The following is a 20,509-nucleotide window of genomic DNA, read 5'->3' as shown; positions in this document are numbered from 1 at the left end:
CCGGAGAACAAGGCCATTGCAAAAAGTATTTCTTTCATCTGCGGTGGATATTTTATTTCGTACGTATATGAATGGTTTGCATGGCGACAATTGGCGTACGTACTTGAAATAAAAAACGTTTATTGAAAAAACCAAAACGACAGAAAAAGCGAAACGTACGTAAGGATTAAGGGCCCGTTTAGACACAGAGATAAGATCTCATTTCATCTAATTATAATTAATAATCTCATTATTATTTATAAATCATCTCAATTCCAAACCTTTAATCCTTTCAGATCGATTCAATTGCAAAGCCGATCGAAACTATAGATCATCTATATATGTGTATATATATAAAGAAATTTTGCTAAGAAAACTTATTTAAAAGCTTACAAGTTAAAGGAATTAATTCAGATAAAATTAAATATCACTTAAATTATTTGAAAGAGACTAATTAGTAGGAAAAATTTTATCCACCATTCTCTTAACTATCATCTCGTCACCATAATCTTATTTGGCATCCAATGATTGAACAATAAATACTGAATAATAAATAATTTTACAATCATTTAATATCACGTCAGACATATGATAAAAGAATACTTATATATAAAAAAAAAAGAATGATAAAAGATATGAATAACAAAAGGACAGTTTATAGCATTAATTCTCAATTAATAATATAAAAGTTTTGAGATTATTCTACTTCCTTGGTGGATTAATATATATATATATTTATATATACACACAAACTCCTACTGGGGAAGCTTGTTAAGCTTACAGTAAACGTAATCACTGTATTTCTTGGTCTTGTATTTAGGAGGATTGTCTTCGTTCAGGAGCTTGGGGTGAGGCCCTACCTCAAACTCCGATGGAGGTTCCAAGAATACGGGCCACGAAATTCTTGTTTTCTCTTTGTCAACTGTAGTTCTGTGCAGCACACTCTTGTATTTCCCATTGCTCATTATCTGCGGCCACCACAAAATCTCTAATTTAAAAAAAAAATTAAAAAAAATCTCATGATTAAAATTACTTATAATATAAACTTTATTTTTTAAATAATATGCCATGATTTTTTTGATAGAATAAGAGTACTACATATTCGTATTTATTTCGAAACTACTTAATAATTACTAACTAGCTAGCCATGTTTAAATCTGATTGGGCTTTGTTAACGCGGGTGTTCAATTAATTAAGCTATCAATTATGGAATTAATGAAGCAGCCAATGGTCTCAATTAGTTTTGATTCTTTTTTTTTTTAGAACTGCTACAGATACAAAGAGATTACATAAAAATAAACCCACAAACTGACGAGTATTTACCTGATTCGTTAGATCTACTTTATAATAAAAATAGTTTTACAATCTGATGTACTGTATTAAGCCATGTTAGTTTGTAGATTTACTTTTATATAATCTTTTTTGTAGCTAAAGTATTTCTCATTTTTTTTATTTCCTCAAATTCCTTTTTTTTTTTAGACATGATCTACCCCACATAAACACTTATCTATTTCGTTTTCTCTCTCCTTTATTTTATTTCCCATTTCATTTCTTATTTCACATTCAATTAATAAGATAATTTAAAGTTTAAAAAACCAAGGGATAAATCAACAAATAAGATACTATTTTTTTTTTTCATAAATGTTTTAATACATTATTTAATTTTCTTCATAATTTATTTGATTTTCCTACAACAAACTATGCAGTCTTGAACTTAAGCAAATGTGAGGATGGATATGGGCTTGAATGAAAGCCAGTCTGGGACTACATATAAACTTTAACTAAGGGCATGGTCCTAAAAATTAATTACTCATAAAAAATTGGTTCTACATATTTCGGCTCTTTTGACCGGCTTCGTGGGCCAGTAAACCTTGCCTTTTCCCTAGGACACTTCAGCAGAAGGTAGCCCAATCTGGTAGAACTAAAAAAAGAAAATAAAAATAATTTTTGAAAATTTGTTTTCCTCCTTGTACTTGGTTCTTCTACAACCAAATTAAGTCATTAGATTCAATTAAAAATTAAATTAAATATGTAAATACTCTATATATATATATATATATATGGATTAACCAGTCTGTGTCCTTTTGATATGGACCTAAAACACCTATATAATACATTGGACTTGTGATTCCCTTTGTGTCAAAACCTCTTTAAACATGCCCTTTCGCTTTCCATAAGTTTGGTTCGACCGACAGTAGGGGTGGGCCACGGAACCCCGCCCCCGTCCACCCTGCCCTGTCCCCTGGGGTGGGCAACGGAACCCCGCCCCCGTCCGCCCTGCCCCATGCGGGGACAGGGCAGGGTGGACGGGGGCGGATTGACCCACCCGCCCCCCGCTTTGCACTTCTCCTATTTTTAATATAAAAAATTATAATTTTTAATATTTATATAAATATAGTGTATATAGATATATATAATTTGTTAAAAACTTGAATTCAACTTCAAGTTAATGAATTGCTTTGGCAGTAAGTCTCACATTGCTTAATTATCACTATTGTATTGCCTTGACTTCCTATATAATGGTTGACTTAGGAGGTCAAGACAATCCAAAATATAACTCTAATAAGTTTATATTTTTTTTAATATATAAATTTCAATTTATATTTTAAATTATATTATAATTTAGATCTAAAAAAAAATTTTAGACAATAGGTTGAGCAGGGGCCCGGGCGGGATATGGTTTCAACCACACCTCCAGTAGCGGGGCGGGGGGACCCGCCCCTGCCACCTGGGGGCTGGGTATGAAACCCCCCACCATGCGGGGCAGGGGGTGCCCTCGTTCCGCACCATGCGGGTAGCACCCCTAACCAACAGACAAAAAGATGGGGAAAAAAATTAAAATAAAAAACAATTTTTTTTATATTTTAAAGTGAAATTAGCATATACATAGGGGTGTATAATCGGACTGGATTTTTCCCTTTTTTTTATTAAATAATTAAATAGTTAGCTTGTGATTATCTAAGCATTATTTCTTTATTAAAATCCCTTTGTTTTTATTTTTAAACTTGTTTAGAAAAAGATAACTCCAATCTTGGGGGATATTTATTATACAATATATTCTCTCTCAACTTCATGTATTTACTTGGTCAATGGTTGTGGTCCCATTTTAAAATTAATATAATTGTCTATTTGAAGGCATATCACCTTCCTGTCTCCATTTTCTAAACCACTTAAATTAAACATCCTTAGAAAAATGATAATATCAGATAATTCAAAAGTTCTTTTGTTTTATTATTATTTATTTTAAAAAAATTAACTGTGGCCAATAAAAATGTACAAGTCAGTATCCAACTTTATAACTATGGTTAAGATTTTTTTTTCTTTATAACTATGGTTAAGAATTGTTTTTTCAACTTTTACTTTCCGGTTTGTATTTTTTTAATACTTTATTATTTTTTAATTCGATAATCTAATTTTCTTTATTTATTTTAATGGAATGTTGACTGTTGAGTTTGATGTAATTATTATTTGGCTAAAAGTTGATATTTTAGGTGCTGTTTGAATAGTAAATTAAGATGATATGTATTAAGGTAAAAGTTAAAAATTAAATAAAATATTATTTTTTAATATTATTATTATTTTAAAATTTAAAAAAATTAAATTATTTATTATATTTTATATAAGAATTTGATAAAATTATAATAATAAGATAATATAAAATAAGATAATAAAATATAAAACACTTTCGCTATCAAGCAGACCTAAGTTTTTCTCAACATTTTACCTCAATAAAAACCCGCGCCGCTATCAATCAAAGCAAAATATAGAATAAATGTTTTTTATGTTAATTTTTAATTAATGCAAATAATTTAATATCTCACTCGATCGTCATTTTAATTTAATTTATGTGCAAATGAAATTGATGATGGATGAATGAATACCTCAATTTGGTCGCCAATGTGGATAACGAGGGCATTGGGGATGTACTTGACATCATACCAATGGCCATCCTTGAAAGCTTGGAGGCCTTGGACCTCGTTGGGCACAAGGATGGTGAAGAAGGACATGTCAGTATGAGCCACAACCCCTAGAGCCAGATCCGGCCGCGGACACGGCGGGTAATAGTTGATCTTCAGAAGGTACACCAACTCATCCCCGCCGGCGGCCTCCTTCAGCTCATGCCCTTCAAGCCCTAAACCCAACGACAGGCTCTTGAACAGCTTCTCCACCACCCCATGCAGGTACTTTGCATATTTCTCATTTGTCTCCCTGCACCCAATTTCCACAGATCATAATTCTATACCTTTAAGAAACTATAACCATATATAGTCATGTAAATTAAACCTTCCCTAGCTAAAATACTTATTAATCTAACAAATTATGTTTATTTTTTTTTATTTTTATAATAATGAGATAAGATGAAACATTTTATAATACTATATCTATACATAAGTTTTATAAAAATAAAAATATAAAATAATGGATTTAATTGATATTAAATACTAAGACCTCGTTTGGTTAAGCAGATGAGATGATATGAGATGTTTTGTTAAAAGTTGAATAAAATATTATTAGAATATAATTTTTAATTTTGAGATTTAAAAATATTAAATTATTTATTATATTTTAGATAAAAATTTAAAAAAATTATAATAATTATATGAGATGAGATAATTTGATTTTGTGTAACCAAATCATCCTTAAGAATAAATGATTTTGTGTAACCAAATCATCCTTAAGAATAAATTTGGCAAGTGGGATGAGACATAAAACTCTCATATTATCATCATATTTTTTTTAAATTTTCACAAAAAATATAATAAAAAATTTTATTTTTTTAAATTCAAATTTGACTATAAATATCCCTTCTCTTGTAAGAAGCATTTTTCCGATAAACATTCTCCTCGCAAACTGTACGGGCAGTTATAAAAAAGAAGATGCCACTATTACTATTAAAAGGATTATTTTTTTTAAACGGAATCTAATTTTTATAAAAACTTTATACGGAGGTTTCCGTCACGCTATTAGGGTTACTATTGAGTTGAAAAGAAATGAATTGAAATAAAAATAAAAAATTAAATTAAAATTTATTTTTAATATTATTATTATTTTAAAATTTTAAAAAATAAATTATTTATTATATTTTGTATAAAATTTAAAAAATATATATAATAATGAGATAAAAGCTTTCGATATCTAGACAACAAATTAAACATCATGAATATATATTATATATGTCTCGTCCGTTAGGTTGGTGACTACTTCAGTTACTTCTTCTAGAATATTTCATAATTATTTATTATTTTATTATTATTTTTTATCTATCTTTTACTATTATTTAATATTTTTTATTAATATTTTTTATTAATATTTTTATTACTATTTACAAGATACCTAAATTACTATCCCTACCCAAACGTAGCTTAATGATCATGATTTTCACCTTCAACTTGTACAGAAGATGTTTTGTTTTTTCCTCTTTTAATGCAAAGAAATTGATTAGTTCATGACAAGGTGTACGAACGTGCAAAAAATGAAAGAAATCGACACGAAAAGCAAATTAAGAATATTGAAGTAAAAAAAAAAAAAAAATGGTTTTGAAACCTGTAAGAAGGAGGGTACTTAGGCCAGAAGTGGTAGTTAATGGCAGAAGGAGGCCATATTTTATGGAACAAATGGTCAACCCAGCCTTTCTTCCCTCCCAATTCTTTCTGAAGCATTGTTCCATAACCTTCGACGGACTGAGACCCTGGAGGCTTTGCATAAACCTCTTTTTCCTCCTGTGGGAGCTCAAAGAATTCCTTCCCAACAGCCTGCAACTCTGTTATCACCTCTGCAGGGATTTCATGGTTCACGACTTGGAACATTCCCCAGTGTTGGCTAGCCTCCACTATAGCCTGGAGGAGCTTTTCCTCGTCTTGGTCGTCCCTGACATCAATGGTTGGGACCTCAAGGACCTCCCCCTGGACGGTCGTGCTCCCCGGTTGCTCATCCTCCGACCTTATGTACTCTTCCGGGATGCTTTCCTTTGACAAAGATGCAACATCTTGCACTCTCTCCAGCACCATTTTTGTTTTTTTTTTTGTTATCAGAAAACGGGCACGCACCTCGGTTTCAGGTCTCTTTCTTCTTTCTCTCTCTCTCTCTCGCTCTGCGTTTGCGTATCTAATGAAACTCCTGAATCTCATTTTATTGGGGTGCCTACGAAATCCACCATAATTAGTTCTACTGTTGGGCTACGAGCTAGGGGAGGAGAAGGCCGCTCAAATTTAAGACGCAATTAATACGGAACCATGGAACTACTCGGTTTATTCTGTACCTTTAATTTTTACGAATTTTTCATCTAACACTCCAGCTAGCCTTACTTTTTTAATTAAAATAAATACAAATTTATGTATATTTTTTAAAATAATAATTTTACTTATCGTCTTCATACTTCATACTTCATACATCATACATCACACATCACACATTACACTTATTTTAATTTTTTTTCATTTTTTCTATAATAAATATATAATATATAAATGATAAGTCAAAAAACTCAATTAAGACCCCGTTTGTATATAAAAATACTCTCAACTCATTACATCTCATCTCATATCATCATTATAATTTTTTTAAATTTTTATATAAAATATAATAAATAATTCAATTTTTTTCAATTTTAAAATAATAATAATATTAAAAAATAATATTTAATTCAATTCATTTAAAATCATCTTAGATCGTCTCATTTTATCTCACTATTCAAACGAACCCTTTTAACTAGAATAAAATAAAATAATAAATAATCAAAATAATAAATAATTTTAAAATATATAAAATATGTGGTGTGAGATTATAAGTAGCATCCCTCTTTGAAAATATCATTCATTCTCTCGTTATTTTTAAGATATAATCAAATCATTGATATATAGTTAAGTAAAAATTGATGTCATTTTTTTATGCTACGTACATTGTATATTTGTTTTTAAAAAGATTGTACGAGATTTGCTTACCTAATAGTTATATATAACATTATTTAAATAAATAACCTATTTTAAGAGTCAATATAATATATTTTTTAGGTCCCGTTTGAATAGTAAAATTAAATTAGATGAGTTGAGTTGATATGATTTGTAAATAATAATAAAATTGTTGAGTTAAAATGAGATAAGATGATTTTTAAAAATTTTGTAATAGATATGGATCCCACCAATTATTGCATGGTGTTTGTAATGATTTTGTTTTATTTATAAATAAGTAATAGTAATTTATAAATTACCTACCCAAATTTCATTTTTATAATATATTTCATAATAGTATTATAAAATGAAAATATTTCTATAAAATTAAATCATTTTTATAAAATATCTTATAAAATATTCTTTATTTAAAAAAAATAAAAAAATATTTTTTATAAAAATATTTTACCTAAAATCATTTTCTATTTTCAAGTATTGATGAACATTTTGCTGAGCTTTTGAACTTACTTTATGCAAATACCGTACAAATGCCATTGATGATGAACCATTTTGATGAAAATCACTCGATTTGTTTTGACAAAATTCTATCCTATAATGTTCTCAACAACTCGGCATAGAGCAAAGAAAATATTTTGTCTATACATCTATTTTATAGTCTATCTCATATAAAATCACTTTAGTCTATAATTTTATTATTATAAAAATTATGTATGGACCAATCATTTATTAAAAAAAATCTCCATATAGACCTTATAAAATTAGCGATGCTAATTTGTAAAAAATGTGCTACAAACTTCCCATTATATGTAAATAAGTAATTTATCACAAGAACCATTAAAAAATATATGTTTTATTTATAAATATGTTTATAAATAACTAATGGTAACTAATAAATTGCCTAACTAAAAAATCTTCAAATCACATTATTAAAATGACTGAATTCTCTAAATTTATATTAATAAAATATTCTTGACATTTACAAAATGTATAGAAGGCTGTAATTCTAACAAACCGAAATTTTTATTTTTATATATCATTAAAATTAGATGAGAAATATTTCAAAACAAGAAATATTCGAAATGTTCTTGCAAAATGGTAATAAATTTCAAAAGTAATACTATATATAATTGTGGAGTGCGTAAGTGCCGTGCAGTGATTTTGAAAGAGTGAGATCCACTATTAAATAATTAATTTTTTTTATGTGAGTTCCTTGTTTATTCACTTTTTTCAAAAAGATTGTGCGACACTTGCGCACTTCATGACTGCAAATATCATTTCTCAAATTTCAATTATAAAACTACACCCTTACACTGACAATATTTATTACATTCATGTCAAGTTAGGAATCTTATCATTCAATGACCACCCCTATTTGCCCAAGCACATAAAAATGGCAATGTTATCCCTAATTGCAGCCATAGCTAGGGCTGAGCCTGTGGTCATGTTAGGACGACGTGATGAAGCTGAAGTGTCACGAAAGGCACGACCACTTGGATCGAGTCACGCGTTTCTCCACTACTCGAATTAGAAGTCGTTTGTAGTCGTCATTCTAATAAAATTATATAACATACAACATGCAGTGATCAAGAGCCCTTGCCACCCAACTAAATATGCATGCATGTTTCTTAACATTTTAAACCGTGATTTCAAAACACAAAATGTGCGTTCTATTATATTACGAATGGATGAATGACATTAATTAAAATAGTCCTTATACCCCCTAAATCTCCGCTGACTTTGACGGTCACTCATATGATACATTTTTCTGAGATATGGAGGCATAAATTCCCAAGTACATGGAAATGCTGAATCCACTATATAATAATAATTTGTTAACCCATTTCAACCAAAAAATTAGTTACTTACCAACAATTCCCATAAATATAAAAAAATACATATGAAGACAAACAATTAAATAATATTAAAGGTTTACCATCCTCAGGCCATGGAAATTGGTTTCGGGCTTGACTCAATGCATCGAGGAATATGCGAACATCATGCTTTTGTTCCCTCCCACCCAGTGTAGAAAAATGTGTAATTTCATATCTAAGTCACATACACATAGACATTTTGGGCAACTCACCCATGCCGATTGCGAAATGCCTCACATACTTCAGCAGGTACAACAACATCGATCATGGTGCCATCAATCGCACCAATCGATCACGGTGGCATCAATCATGGTACCATCAAGGTGGCATCGATCACGGTGCCCTGCAGACGAATGAACAAGTAGATTATGAATGCGTAACTTCAAATAAATAATTTGATCGAAACTACTGCATAATCGATATTGATATTTTATTTTGTATAGTGAAGTACTTACCGCAAACCAAGGATAATTTCAAGGGTTGTTTGAGATATGTGGATGCACTCCAGTAGTTTGTGTTTGGGCAATAAGATGTGTTCCGAGTGTGTAGAGGGCCCATGTCACTTTCCTTACGCGTAAGTTAATGGTTTCTGTTGAATTTTGAAACTACGGGCCCACAATGTGTTGTGCTTCTCCATGCATTACTATTGAACTAAATATGCCTACTTGTTCCTCAACGGTCACCCCTCGTCTAGAATCCCTCAAAAAACTATTGTTCCATGACAAGGAGCATAATGCGCAGAAGGCCTCAATCTTCATTCAGAATAACTCCTGACAATTAATCGGATGTCCATCCAAAACTTCCAAAATATATTGATGTCCTCGCAGGCCGATATCATGTTGTTGTAGTCTAAGATTCAATCGTCTCTTGTGTAAAGTCATCACCATTATCACTCGTACCCCCATCAGAGAAGATGAGCTCGACATCTGCGTTCATGTCCATCGACGAAGTTCTCGCTAACCAATTCTCATCATCTATGCTCTAGCACGTTCTACTACATTATTGTCGGAAAAATGTTAGAAATCAAGCACCATATACTTGTCAAGAAGAAATATTAGTAATATTCAATCGCATTAAAACCAAATGCATGTCATGGAAAAATTTTAACACAACACAATTATCAATAACATAAACTCATTACAATCATAGATACTCATTTCATAAAACAAAGAAAGTAGCTTTCCAAATAAATAAAAAGATGGTAGATCAATTATCCTCTAATCCAACTCAACAATGTAGGGCTCAAAGTTCCCTCCTAGAGGCATCCATCGACAAGAAGACTCGCTGCATAGAAGGATTAATAACATAAGTAGTCACCTGTCTTCCACCAAAATCGAAGTTGCCCTTGGCCACTGGATGTTCTCCCTTGCCAGCCATAAATAACATCCTCATCATGTATGCACAACCAAGTTTGTAGGTGAATTTTAGGTTTATGACAAATGAATTTGTGCTTCCGGTTTGTGATTTTTCAAGCTTAATAGATAGATTTACAAAACTTTATGAATCATGAGTGCTAACCTAGAGTAGAAATGAACCAACTCGACCTCGGCCTCGAAGCAGTTTGCATAATGTCTCCTGGCCTAAGGCCAAGGGAGTGAGTCAGAGAAACCCCACCTCTTGATATTCTAGCTCTAAACAGCATCTTAGAAGGAACATTACTAGCAAAGGCTACTATCTCTCTTTCACCATCTCCTTTTCTTTTCTCTAGAAAATGGGTAAGATTCAAAAAATATAGAGAAAGTGAGAGAGCCTTGGGTTGTCAATGAACCAACTTGATGAAAATATATCATTTTTGTCCAAGTTTAGATTGTTCAGTCGTACCAAACCCGGCGGTAGTTTCTTGGAGGATTGATTTTGGAAGTTCCCCAACTAGCGAGCATTGCCCTTGATGTCCGACGAGGTGAGATCGAATATGACACCCAAGGTGGCATTGGCCGTTGTGGTCACTTGTGGCAGTGATCTGTCGACTCCTCACGCCATTGCCATAAAGTCTAGGAGGGTTAGGACTGTGAGCACCCATAAGGTTTTCGATGATTCCGAACTGGTTAGAAGAAAGGGGACATGGAGCATTCTCATCCGATCCTAAATTTATTTTTTCTTAATTTTTAATTAAAAATGAAACTCTATATAATTTTATTTTAAATTTTATTTATCTTTAAAATAATCTTCTATATCTTATTTCTTATCATTTTTTTTATTTTATTAAAATAATATTCTTTTATTATTTTATTATTATTATTATTTTTTCTCACTTCCATTTCCTTTCTTAACTACTAATTTTTTTTTTTTTTTTTTATCTTATTCTCTTCTTTTCAAATATCACATTCTAATAATTTTATAAATACTTATATAATTTCTTTTTCCAGATACAATATTATTTTTCAATCCAACATCGATATTAAAAATAATAATTTTTTTTTAATATGTGTATTTTCTAACGCGATGTTATTTTTTAATATGATTTTATCTGCATATATTTGAGTAATATTTTATTTGCATTTGTCTAATGGAAACATTTTTTCATTTTCATACAACAATAATTTTTTTTTTTTCAGTTTCTCTTACAGTAATACATATCCGCATATTGACGATAAAATTTGTTGTTCTTTCTCCAAATGTACCATTTTAAATTTCTACCTCCAACGGTAAAATGCTTTGTCCTTTCTCCAATGGTAAATTTTTTTTATCTTTTCTCTAACGGTAACCTTTTTTATCCTATATGTAACAGTAACTTTTTTTTCTCTATAAATATGTCTTCTGCTTATATTCACATTCTCAGAAATCCAACTCTCATTTGATCTAAGAATCGAAATTCAACATTCCCCCCTCATGGGTTAACATGGCTAAAAAAAGAATAGATCTTATGAAGATCAAAACAATATGCATAATGATACTATAAAATGCTTATAGAGTTATACTCAATAAGTCCAAACTTAGCACAACATTCTGCAATCACAGCCTGTAATAGCATGGAAAGTTCTATATATTAGCACAAGTTCATGCCCAAACAACAAATAATTTTTTGAAATTACTCACAGTAGCTCATATCTATAACAATTTTCTCAAACATTACTTAGAAGAAAATTGTCTCAGAACACCAAATTAAATATAGGATTTCGCAAGCCAACATAGAAACAATAAAGCAATGAATAATAAAATGCCCAAAAATCCATTAATTTCTTGAAATTGCTCATAGCAGCTCAAGAATAAACAATTTTCTCAAACATCACCTAGAAGAAAAATGTTTTAGATCACCGAATCAAATATGAGATTCCTTAAATCAACATAGAAACCCTAAAGTAGTGAATAATAAAATGCCCAAACAATAAACAATTTTTTGAAATGCCAACCACTTGAATTGAAAAAGAAAAGCAGATCGAGATGCATAAGTCAAAAAGGTAACACAGAGCACAAGCCATGGCAGATTTTGAGGACATATACAATCAAAATGCCAAACCCTACAACACTGTCGTAAGGACACGGGATCATAAACATATTTCAGTGGCCAAAGTTAGACCCAAATGTAAGGAAAAATTATACAATATGGGAAAGGGATTATGTGTACGGAACCACTGTAGCTCCTTCAAATCAAAACCATAAAATAGGAAATGGGATGAGAGGGGGTTTTTCATGTTCTCCCTAAATTTTCTCCCAAAATTTGGAGATAATAGTGGTTTAGGACACCGTATGGGAATACTCGTAGTTAAAATGAGTGGGCAAAAACTGAGAAGAATAGAGGAGCTTGGGTTAGAATATTTAAATTTGGGCAATTATAGTGTGGCATAGGAATACTTTGAATTATGTTCGTTGCTTATGTGTTGCCACTTCATTGGTGGGTGTAAAATGGAATAGGCCAACACATCCTGTTGGAAGGTTTTCTCTTTGCTGAAACCGACTTTTTAGTTTTTTTATATTGTGAAGTAATTTAATATGTGCCAATCAAACAACCTAATTTCATTATTGGAATATTTTTAGTGCATATATAGGATTGTGGTAGGAAATATAATTTTTAGCTTAAGGTTTATAGCTTATAACTTAACGTAATAAGCTCTACTATTAAAAACTATTTACTGTTTGGTAACTATAAGAATAAAACACTTTCAAATATATTATAATTGTTTGAAAGCAAATTAAAAAATGCTTTTGAGATAGAAATGATGTAAAATGGCATTTAATTTTTCACATATTATAACCATAATCTTAATAGAAACCAAATCTACTAAACAAATAACAACGAACATGATCTTATAGGGTTTTTAGTAACTATAATTAAAAAGATCTCTTCAAAGATGCATAAGTGAAATAGGAATACAATTACGCTCAATATTCATAACATTTTCATTGGATATCTCTGAGTGTTGCATGTTTGAGTATTCTTATGCTTCTTCGTCCTCCATGCTTTTAGGAGATAGATAATCCTTATCATTATCGTATGGCTTAAACTCAAGATCCTTCAATGCATGATTTCTAATAAAATTATGAAGTCATACACACCACAACAATTTTAACTTGTTTATCATAAGGAAAATTTGGCATATGATCTAATATATTCCATATATTTTTCCAAACTCACGAATGTTCTCTCAATAGTGCATCTGAGCGATGAATGTGCATTATTAAATATTTCACTCATACTCATTGGTTGAGACCACGACGAAATCCCAATAGATGATATCATTCTCTTCTGTATATATGGCCCCATGTATCCATTCATATGAGGAGATCCAATATCTACCAAGTAATATTTACCTACACACAATTTATGATAATAAATGAAAAGGAATGAAAGAATCGTTTATTATCTTATTTTGATCATTAATTTCATTCTTATTAAATTCAAACATCTAGGTAGATGTGGTAAACACAATTCCTCCGGAATAGCTTCCATAAAAATACGTGATTCATGTGATGTGCCTTCCTGTCCAACCCAAATAAAGGTCAAGCACATGAAAATCACAAACTACCATGATATTCTAGTATGTATCCCTTTTCTACCAATAAATGGAATTTATTTTGTTAGAGAAATAGCAACTACCACATTGGTGCCATCCTTAAATTCCCTATCAATAGTACTGATAATTTCGACCACCATTCATGAAACAACCATAAATACACTATTAAAATGCTACTAATAGTCTCTCCCGAATGTTGAAATCTTTCTTGTGCCATTCTATTCCCAACCCCTTAACCTAATGTAATCAAGAAAATCCCTACTATTTCTTCAATAGTTATGTTTTCAGTACCAATTAAGTTATAACTTCCATTCAACTCTTTACATAAAGTATGAAATACATGTTTTTCCATCTAAATTGTTGATGACATCTATCGTGATGACCATTTATAGTTTTCATAACAAACCTATGACCTATATGGGGAGATCAGTCCTACAAGGTTCCTTTACAATATACGTTGTGTAATATTTAGAAGCCGCTATTAATTGTAATTCTACCACAAAGTTAATACCATTCTCTTTTTCTTCTTCTTCATCATAATCAATATCGCATGTGTAATCTCTAGTGTCGTAACCATTATTCTTCGTTTCAGTAAAAACATATAAAAATGAAAAAATAATAATAACGATGCAATGCTTAATAACATGAAGCATTACTAAAAAAAAAAATAGAAAGTCTGTAAAAAATAAAACCATATCATGAAAAAAAAAAAAAAAAGTTAAGTCTCAACAACCTCTAAAATAGTTAATTACAAAGCATTTAGAATTTTTTTTTAAAGAAAAGTACTAATGAATTCCTAAAATAACATCACGATAGTCCATTATTGATTTTATTTATTTTTCATTTGTTTAAAAAAATCAATCTGAAATGTTGGGTCCTTAAGGGCAATAAACATTCCTAAGAATCTCTGATCAGTCTTTTTGTATCTCAGTTAACTCTCATACAACAACCATAACCTCTTCAATGCTACAAATAGATTTATTGAAGGTTGATGGTGTAGTCCGCTTTTCAAGTACTATATAACAAATTAAGATGTGTGGAATATTGAACAAATATTCGAATCCTTTTTTTCCTTTTCCTATCTTGGACTGCAGGATCGACTAACTCGTTTATTTTCTTTTGTTTGACTGTCTAATTCAACATGGATATTGCAAGTTTTGTCATCCGAATCATGAATTTCGTCTAATAATATATTGCTAACCTAATCAAATCTTGTTGCATCTTCAAAACTCAATCCAAAGGATGGTCCCCAAGCTCCCTCAATAGTGGCAGTTTATACCTAAATATTATATATATCCAACTTGGGAACATGAGCCAAACCTACATTTCGAAACTTTTTGATCAAGTAATCAGTAAGAATAAATATTAATTGATTAAGTATAAGAAAATAAATAAGTACAAAAATAGCAACAGTAACATTTGGAAAACACTATTTTGTGAAATCACCACTTGTCCCAAAAGCTTAAGCTGATGGGAAGAGGTAGATTTTATCATTTTATATCTTAACACTCCCCCTCACTTGTGGGCCAGACTTCCCCTTAATGAGTAGGCCCAACAAGTGGAATATTTAATTAAATGGGGTAGAGTGTAGAGTCGGGGTTCGAACTCAGGACCTCTGCTCTGATACCATGTGAAATCACCACTTGTCCCAAAAGCTTAAGCTGATGGGAAGAGGTAGATTTTATCATTTTATATCTTAACATATTTTGCCTCCCACTTTAACAGCTCAAAATAACTGTTTGACTTTTTTTTTTTAACTTATTGATTAAGAAAGTGATTTTAAGTATATTGATATATATATTTTTTTATTTTTTAAAAATATTTAAATATATTAAAAAAATATAAATAATAATAATAATAACTGGACGGTATCCAACTGTAAAGGTGGGGCGGTAGAGTAGCCCCAACCGTAACATTTTGTCCACCACTCATTCATGGCATCAATATTTGCATGTTGAACGAAAGCTTGCTAAGACAAACTTCATTTTTTTTTTTTAAGTAGATGGGTTTTGGAAAAAACAATATGGGTGAGGCCCAAAACTTAATTTAAAAAAAAAAAAGAAACAGACAAATCACCATTTGAATCTAGTTTCATTTTTCAGCCCCAAGCCCATCCATCACAAAATAAAAATTGTTCTACTACATATTCCTCCATGGCACTATTTATTGTAAAGGAAGAGAAAAAAAATGCATAGAGTCGTTTCCACACAAGGGTTAATCTACACCACCCTTCAAGGTAGGCGCCCATAGCATGTTGGAGAGTCATGGAGCTTGTCGTTCTTCTCTGCACGCAGCATAGCTCGCAGCACCACCATGGTGCTTGCTGCTTTGCTCGCAACAGAGGATGGCGCCTCCATTGAGGAATGGAGGTGCGTGTAGCTCTACTTGCAGTGGTGTGCGCGGTACTCCATGGTGCGCGATGCTCTATGCTAAACAAAGTGCAACGCACCGTGTGTCTGTAGCATCGCTGCACCAAGGTGTTTGACTAAATGCCTAAATGAATTGCTCTCTTCGAGGGGGAGCTTCTCCTTGAGAATGGGGATTAGGGAGACATAGAAGAATAAAGAATAAAAGGCAAAGTTCTATTAGGTTTTCTCGATGCCTTACATCCGCCACGCAATGGGGTATAAAACCCTATAGTAGCCTTCATACTTACTAAGGCCATAGGCTGTAACCTAAGACTAAATAAGTAAACCCAAAATATAAATATAAAAGCAATGATAGATCACCAGACCTGGCCCAAACTACAGGCCTTATGCAAAATAGACTTTCTAAACTAGACTACCCAACAAAGGCCTAGTGCCCTATTACAAGGAGAGACCCCAATGGTCCCTTACGACAGACCCAACCCATGTCTAAGATAAACACTTCAGTTAAATTGAAGTGTTTGACTTCATACCAGTATCCACTTCCTCGAAACTTCCTCTATCCCTTAGCCTTTCGCGTCGTCCACTTCCAAACCCTAGATCAAAGGCTGTGACATGCATGCAGCGCTTGCATTGTCTACCATAGCACCCTTTCGCGCTGCAGATCTAGCCCCAGCTAGGTGCTCTTCCCAACTCCAGGTAAACTTTCGTGGGCTGCGACCATTTGTGTGTCGTGCGTTGTCTTCCAAGGTAGTGCCTGTAGTAGTGCCACCGCTTGTATTAGAGCATGCGGCTTCGCATGTGGACTTGCACGTAGATATGCCCACAGCAGATCATTCTTCTGGAACACCATGGTGCATGGCTCTGCGCAAGGTGCTTGTTGCAGTGTCGTTGCACTCTCGAGGGTGCACCCTGCCACGCGCACAACACCCTCAGTGGATTCTCGTATAATCTCAACTTTTTCCCAAACATCACTCAAACACAAATACTTTCAAACTAATTATTACAACTTTTTCAAACTTTCAAACAAAAAATAAAAAATAATTAAACTTTTTCAAATCTCCAAATAAAAATAATATTAAAAACTATCTTCTAACAACATTTTAACTTTATAGCATTTTTTATTTAACTTTTTTTCTTCTTTTCCAAAACCTCATAAAAAATTAACTCAAATTATCTTAATATTATTCGCAACATATCTTACCACTATTCAAGGAAAACACTACAGATGCAAAGGATCTCACACACAGATATCAGTGTGTCTTTTTTTTCTCTCTCTCTTTTTCCCCTTCTCTCCGACATCTCTTTTTCTTTTTTTCTCATTTTTTCTTCTCTCTCCCCTTCTCCCTTTTTTCCCGTGCCTCTCCCCTCCCTCTGCAAGGACAACATTGGCAATACCTGGAAAAAAAAATGAAGAAACAGAAACAGAGAATGATTGAGAGAGAGAGAGTTACTAGTTGCGGAAGGAGACGCGCGGGACGTTAAAGAGAGAGTTACAAGTTTCAAGTAGAACTCACTTTCAGATGTGCAGGACGTTGAGTATGTGAACTACAGATGGGATGGCATGACAGTAATGCAGGGACTGGAAAAAAAACTGACGTGGCATAATGCCACATCAGTGTGTGGGATTCATTTGTGGGATCTCTGTGTATCTGTAGCAGCTCCCTTCACAAAATTCTCATATCATTTCAAGTCTCTTTTTTTTTTCCAACTCCTCTCAATTCATCTCATCTCATCTAATCATTACAAATTTTTTAAATTTTCACATAAAATAAAATACACAATTCAACTTTTTCAAGTTCCAAAATAAAAATAATATTAAAAATATATATTCTAATAATATTTTATTTAACTTTTAATTTTAATCTCAACTGATCTCTATCTTATCTCATTTCTTCTCTTCCTAACCAACAATTCGTTGCCTCCTAGGGCTACAAATGAATAGAGCTGCTCGTAAACAGCTTGAGTTTGACTCGTATAAACTCGATTCGGATTCGGTTCATTTGATAAATGAGTTGTTCGTGATCACTAATATTGGTTCGAATATTAAAAGAGTTAAACTCGTGTAATCTCGACTTGACTCAGTGTAGGCTCGTGAATAAAATTCGTATAAACTCGACTCGATTCATTATGAGCTCGTCACAATACTCATAATATTTATATATATATATACACACACACATACTAGTAAGGCAACACACGTGCGTGTTGCACGTGTGCCTTGTTGATATAAATTAAAATAAATAAAATTTTACAAGAATGTCAATTTTATTTTTTTGACATTTTAAATTATTATTACAATTCTATGTGCAATTCAGATGCCTAAATAAACTATGTGCTAGTAGGTAGGTCTACAAACACATTACGATATGTTTTTTTTCTCACAGACCCCACGGCCCTTCTCATCCCCGTCGGGTCGTCTTTTTTCTTTTTTTTCTTTTCCCCTACCCCTTTTTCTTTTTCCCCCAGGGCCGCACCCTTTTTCTTTTCCCCTTTTCCCCCATCCCTTTTCGTTTTCCTCCACCCTATTTCTTTGCCCCCTTCCCTTAATTCCCCCCACCCCCCAAAATTCTCTCAAAACTTCTCCCCCACTCTCTCTCTCTCTCTCTCTCAATCCTCTGTATATCTCTACCCCTTCAGACCCATTCTCTTTTCCCCGATTCTCTCAAAGCCTAACCTCTTTCTCTCTCTCTCTCTAAAACATTTCTCGACCAGCCCATATCTCTCTCTAACCCTTACACACTTAGTCGCACTCACACACAACACTTTCCCTCCTTTGCTCTATCACACACACTGCACTTCCCCCTTGTCTCAACATAGAAGCAAAGATCGTCATCAAGCAAAGATTGTTGTCACTGTGTTTGTTTTTATTTTCTGTTTTTTACAACTTTTTTTTTTTGAATCTTACAAATCTGAAACCTCCTCAAGGACCTTTCTGAGAATTTTTTTTTCGCCTGACATGTTTTGGTTTGCTTTTCCTTATCTGTATCCTCTCTATCTTTGTGCTCGTTTCTAAATAATTTATTGTCTATACATACAAATCTTAGATTCTATTTCTCTGATTTTGATGTATTTTTTCCTTCTATTTTTGTGCGTTGGGCTGTTGTGATGATTATTTTGGTTGCAATTTTTTTTTTCGAATAGTTACAGATCTTTTAGAACTGCAAAAATCACCACCTCTTTTTCTTTTTCTTTTTATTTTTTGATTTTTTAGAAAATAAATTTTTAAATCTTACGAATCTGAAACTTCATCTTTCAGATTTCACTCGAGCTCAAGCGAGCTACTCGAGCTCGTATCAGCTTGTTTATTTTTTGTATTTGAGTTCGAGTCGTGTTTGATCTTAATATATGTTAAGCAAGTCGAGTTCGATAAAAAATCTCTAATACTATTCGAGCTCAAGTTGAGTTCAAGCATATATAAATGCTAATCGAGCTTGTGATCCATAGTTTGAATTCGACTCGACTCGGTTCGTTTACAGCCCTATCGCCTCCTTTCAGATATGCATCCAATCTTTTTATTTTTCTAATCCGATTTGGGTCAACTATTTGGATTCTAATCATTTTTAAATTATTATAAACCCGACATGAATATTAGAAGTAGAACCAAACACTTCGACCAAAATCTGGCACATCTATTTTACGAATTGACCCGTATATTTATGATCTCTGCTCATTCTGAATTGAGTTGTTTCAACTCGACACGAATGTTTGGCCGTTTTTTAAAAAAAAACTAAAAAACATTGATAAATATTCATCATTCCAAGATTTAGTAATAAATATAATTTTTTTAATTTAAAATGTAGTTTTTACTGAAAATGTGACAATCGACTGAATAACTTGAAAAACCCTTTTTAATTTTGTTAATCAAGTTTTTAGGGTTGACAAGTTTCGCTACTCATAATCCCCACACAGTACCATATATCACACTTATTTGTATTATTTTTATTTTGTTTAGGTTTTATTTTTCTTAAACTTAATTAAGTTTTTCTACTTATTATCCATATACCACATATTTAGTAAGAAAAAAAAATTAAAAAATTATGTGTGGTGTATGGTGTATGGTGTGAAGATGATAAATAGAAATTTTCTTGTTCATATGAATTAGATAAGGCCAATCGCCCTTTATCCATGAAATAAACATGTAATACGGATATATATCCTCTTGTCTATGTAAAGAATATTTATCATAAAAGACTTAATATGTTGTTCATTTGTGTTTTTAGATTTTATGAAATTTGTAATTTTAAGTTGAAACATAATGACGAGTTATTTTTAAAATAGTTCTTATAATTTTTTTATAAGACACTTCATAGAGTTTCAATCCATAACATTTTACTCCCAAATTAATTCTTTTGTCACTGTTATGTTAATCAACTGTTAGAAGTGTCATGTCAATATCATATTTTAGAAATTAAAAAATACTTATTAAAAAA

At 31.9% G+C, this 20,509-nt stretch overlaps 1 protein-coding gene across 1 annotated transcript; it reads right to left on the bottom strand.

Annotated features, from left to right (window-relative positions):
- Nucleotides 1-697: 697 nt before the first annotated feature.
- LOC108991214 (flavonol synthase/flavanone 3-hydroxylase-like) lies at nucleotides 698-6,073 on the bottom strand. Its single transcript, XM_018965395.2, has 3 exons — nucleotides 5,524-6,073; nucleotides 3,861-4,188; nucleotides 698-947 (listed from the first exon to the last, which is right to left on the bottom strand). Exons 1-3 carry the CDS (start codon nucleotides 5,985-5,987, stop codon nucleotides 735-737), a joined length of 1,005 nt encoding a protein of 334 aa, XP_018820940.2. The 5' UTR covers nucleotides 5,988-6,073; the 3' UTR covers nucleotides 698-734.
- Between the last annotated feature and the right edge of the window lie 14,436 nt (nucleotides 6,074-20,509).

This window comes from Juglans regia, chromosome 13, assembly GCF_001411555.2.
Source record: "Juglans regia cultivar Chandler chromosome 13, Walnut 2.0, whole genome shotgun sequence".
Lineage (NCBI taxonomy): Eukaryota > Viridiplantae > Streptophyta > Magnoliopsida > Fagales > Juglandaceae > Juglans > Juglans regia.
The sequence above is the reverse complement of the archived record's forward strand: the minus strand, read 5'-3'. Positions and strand labels throughout refer to the sequence as shown.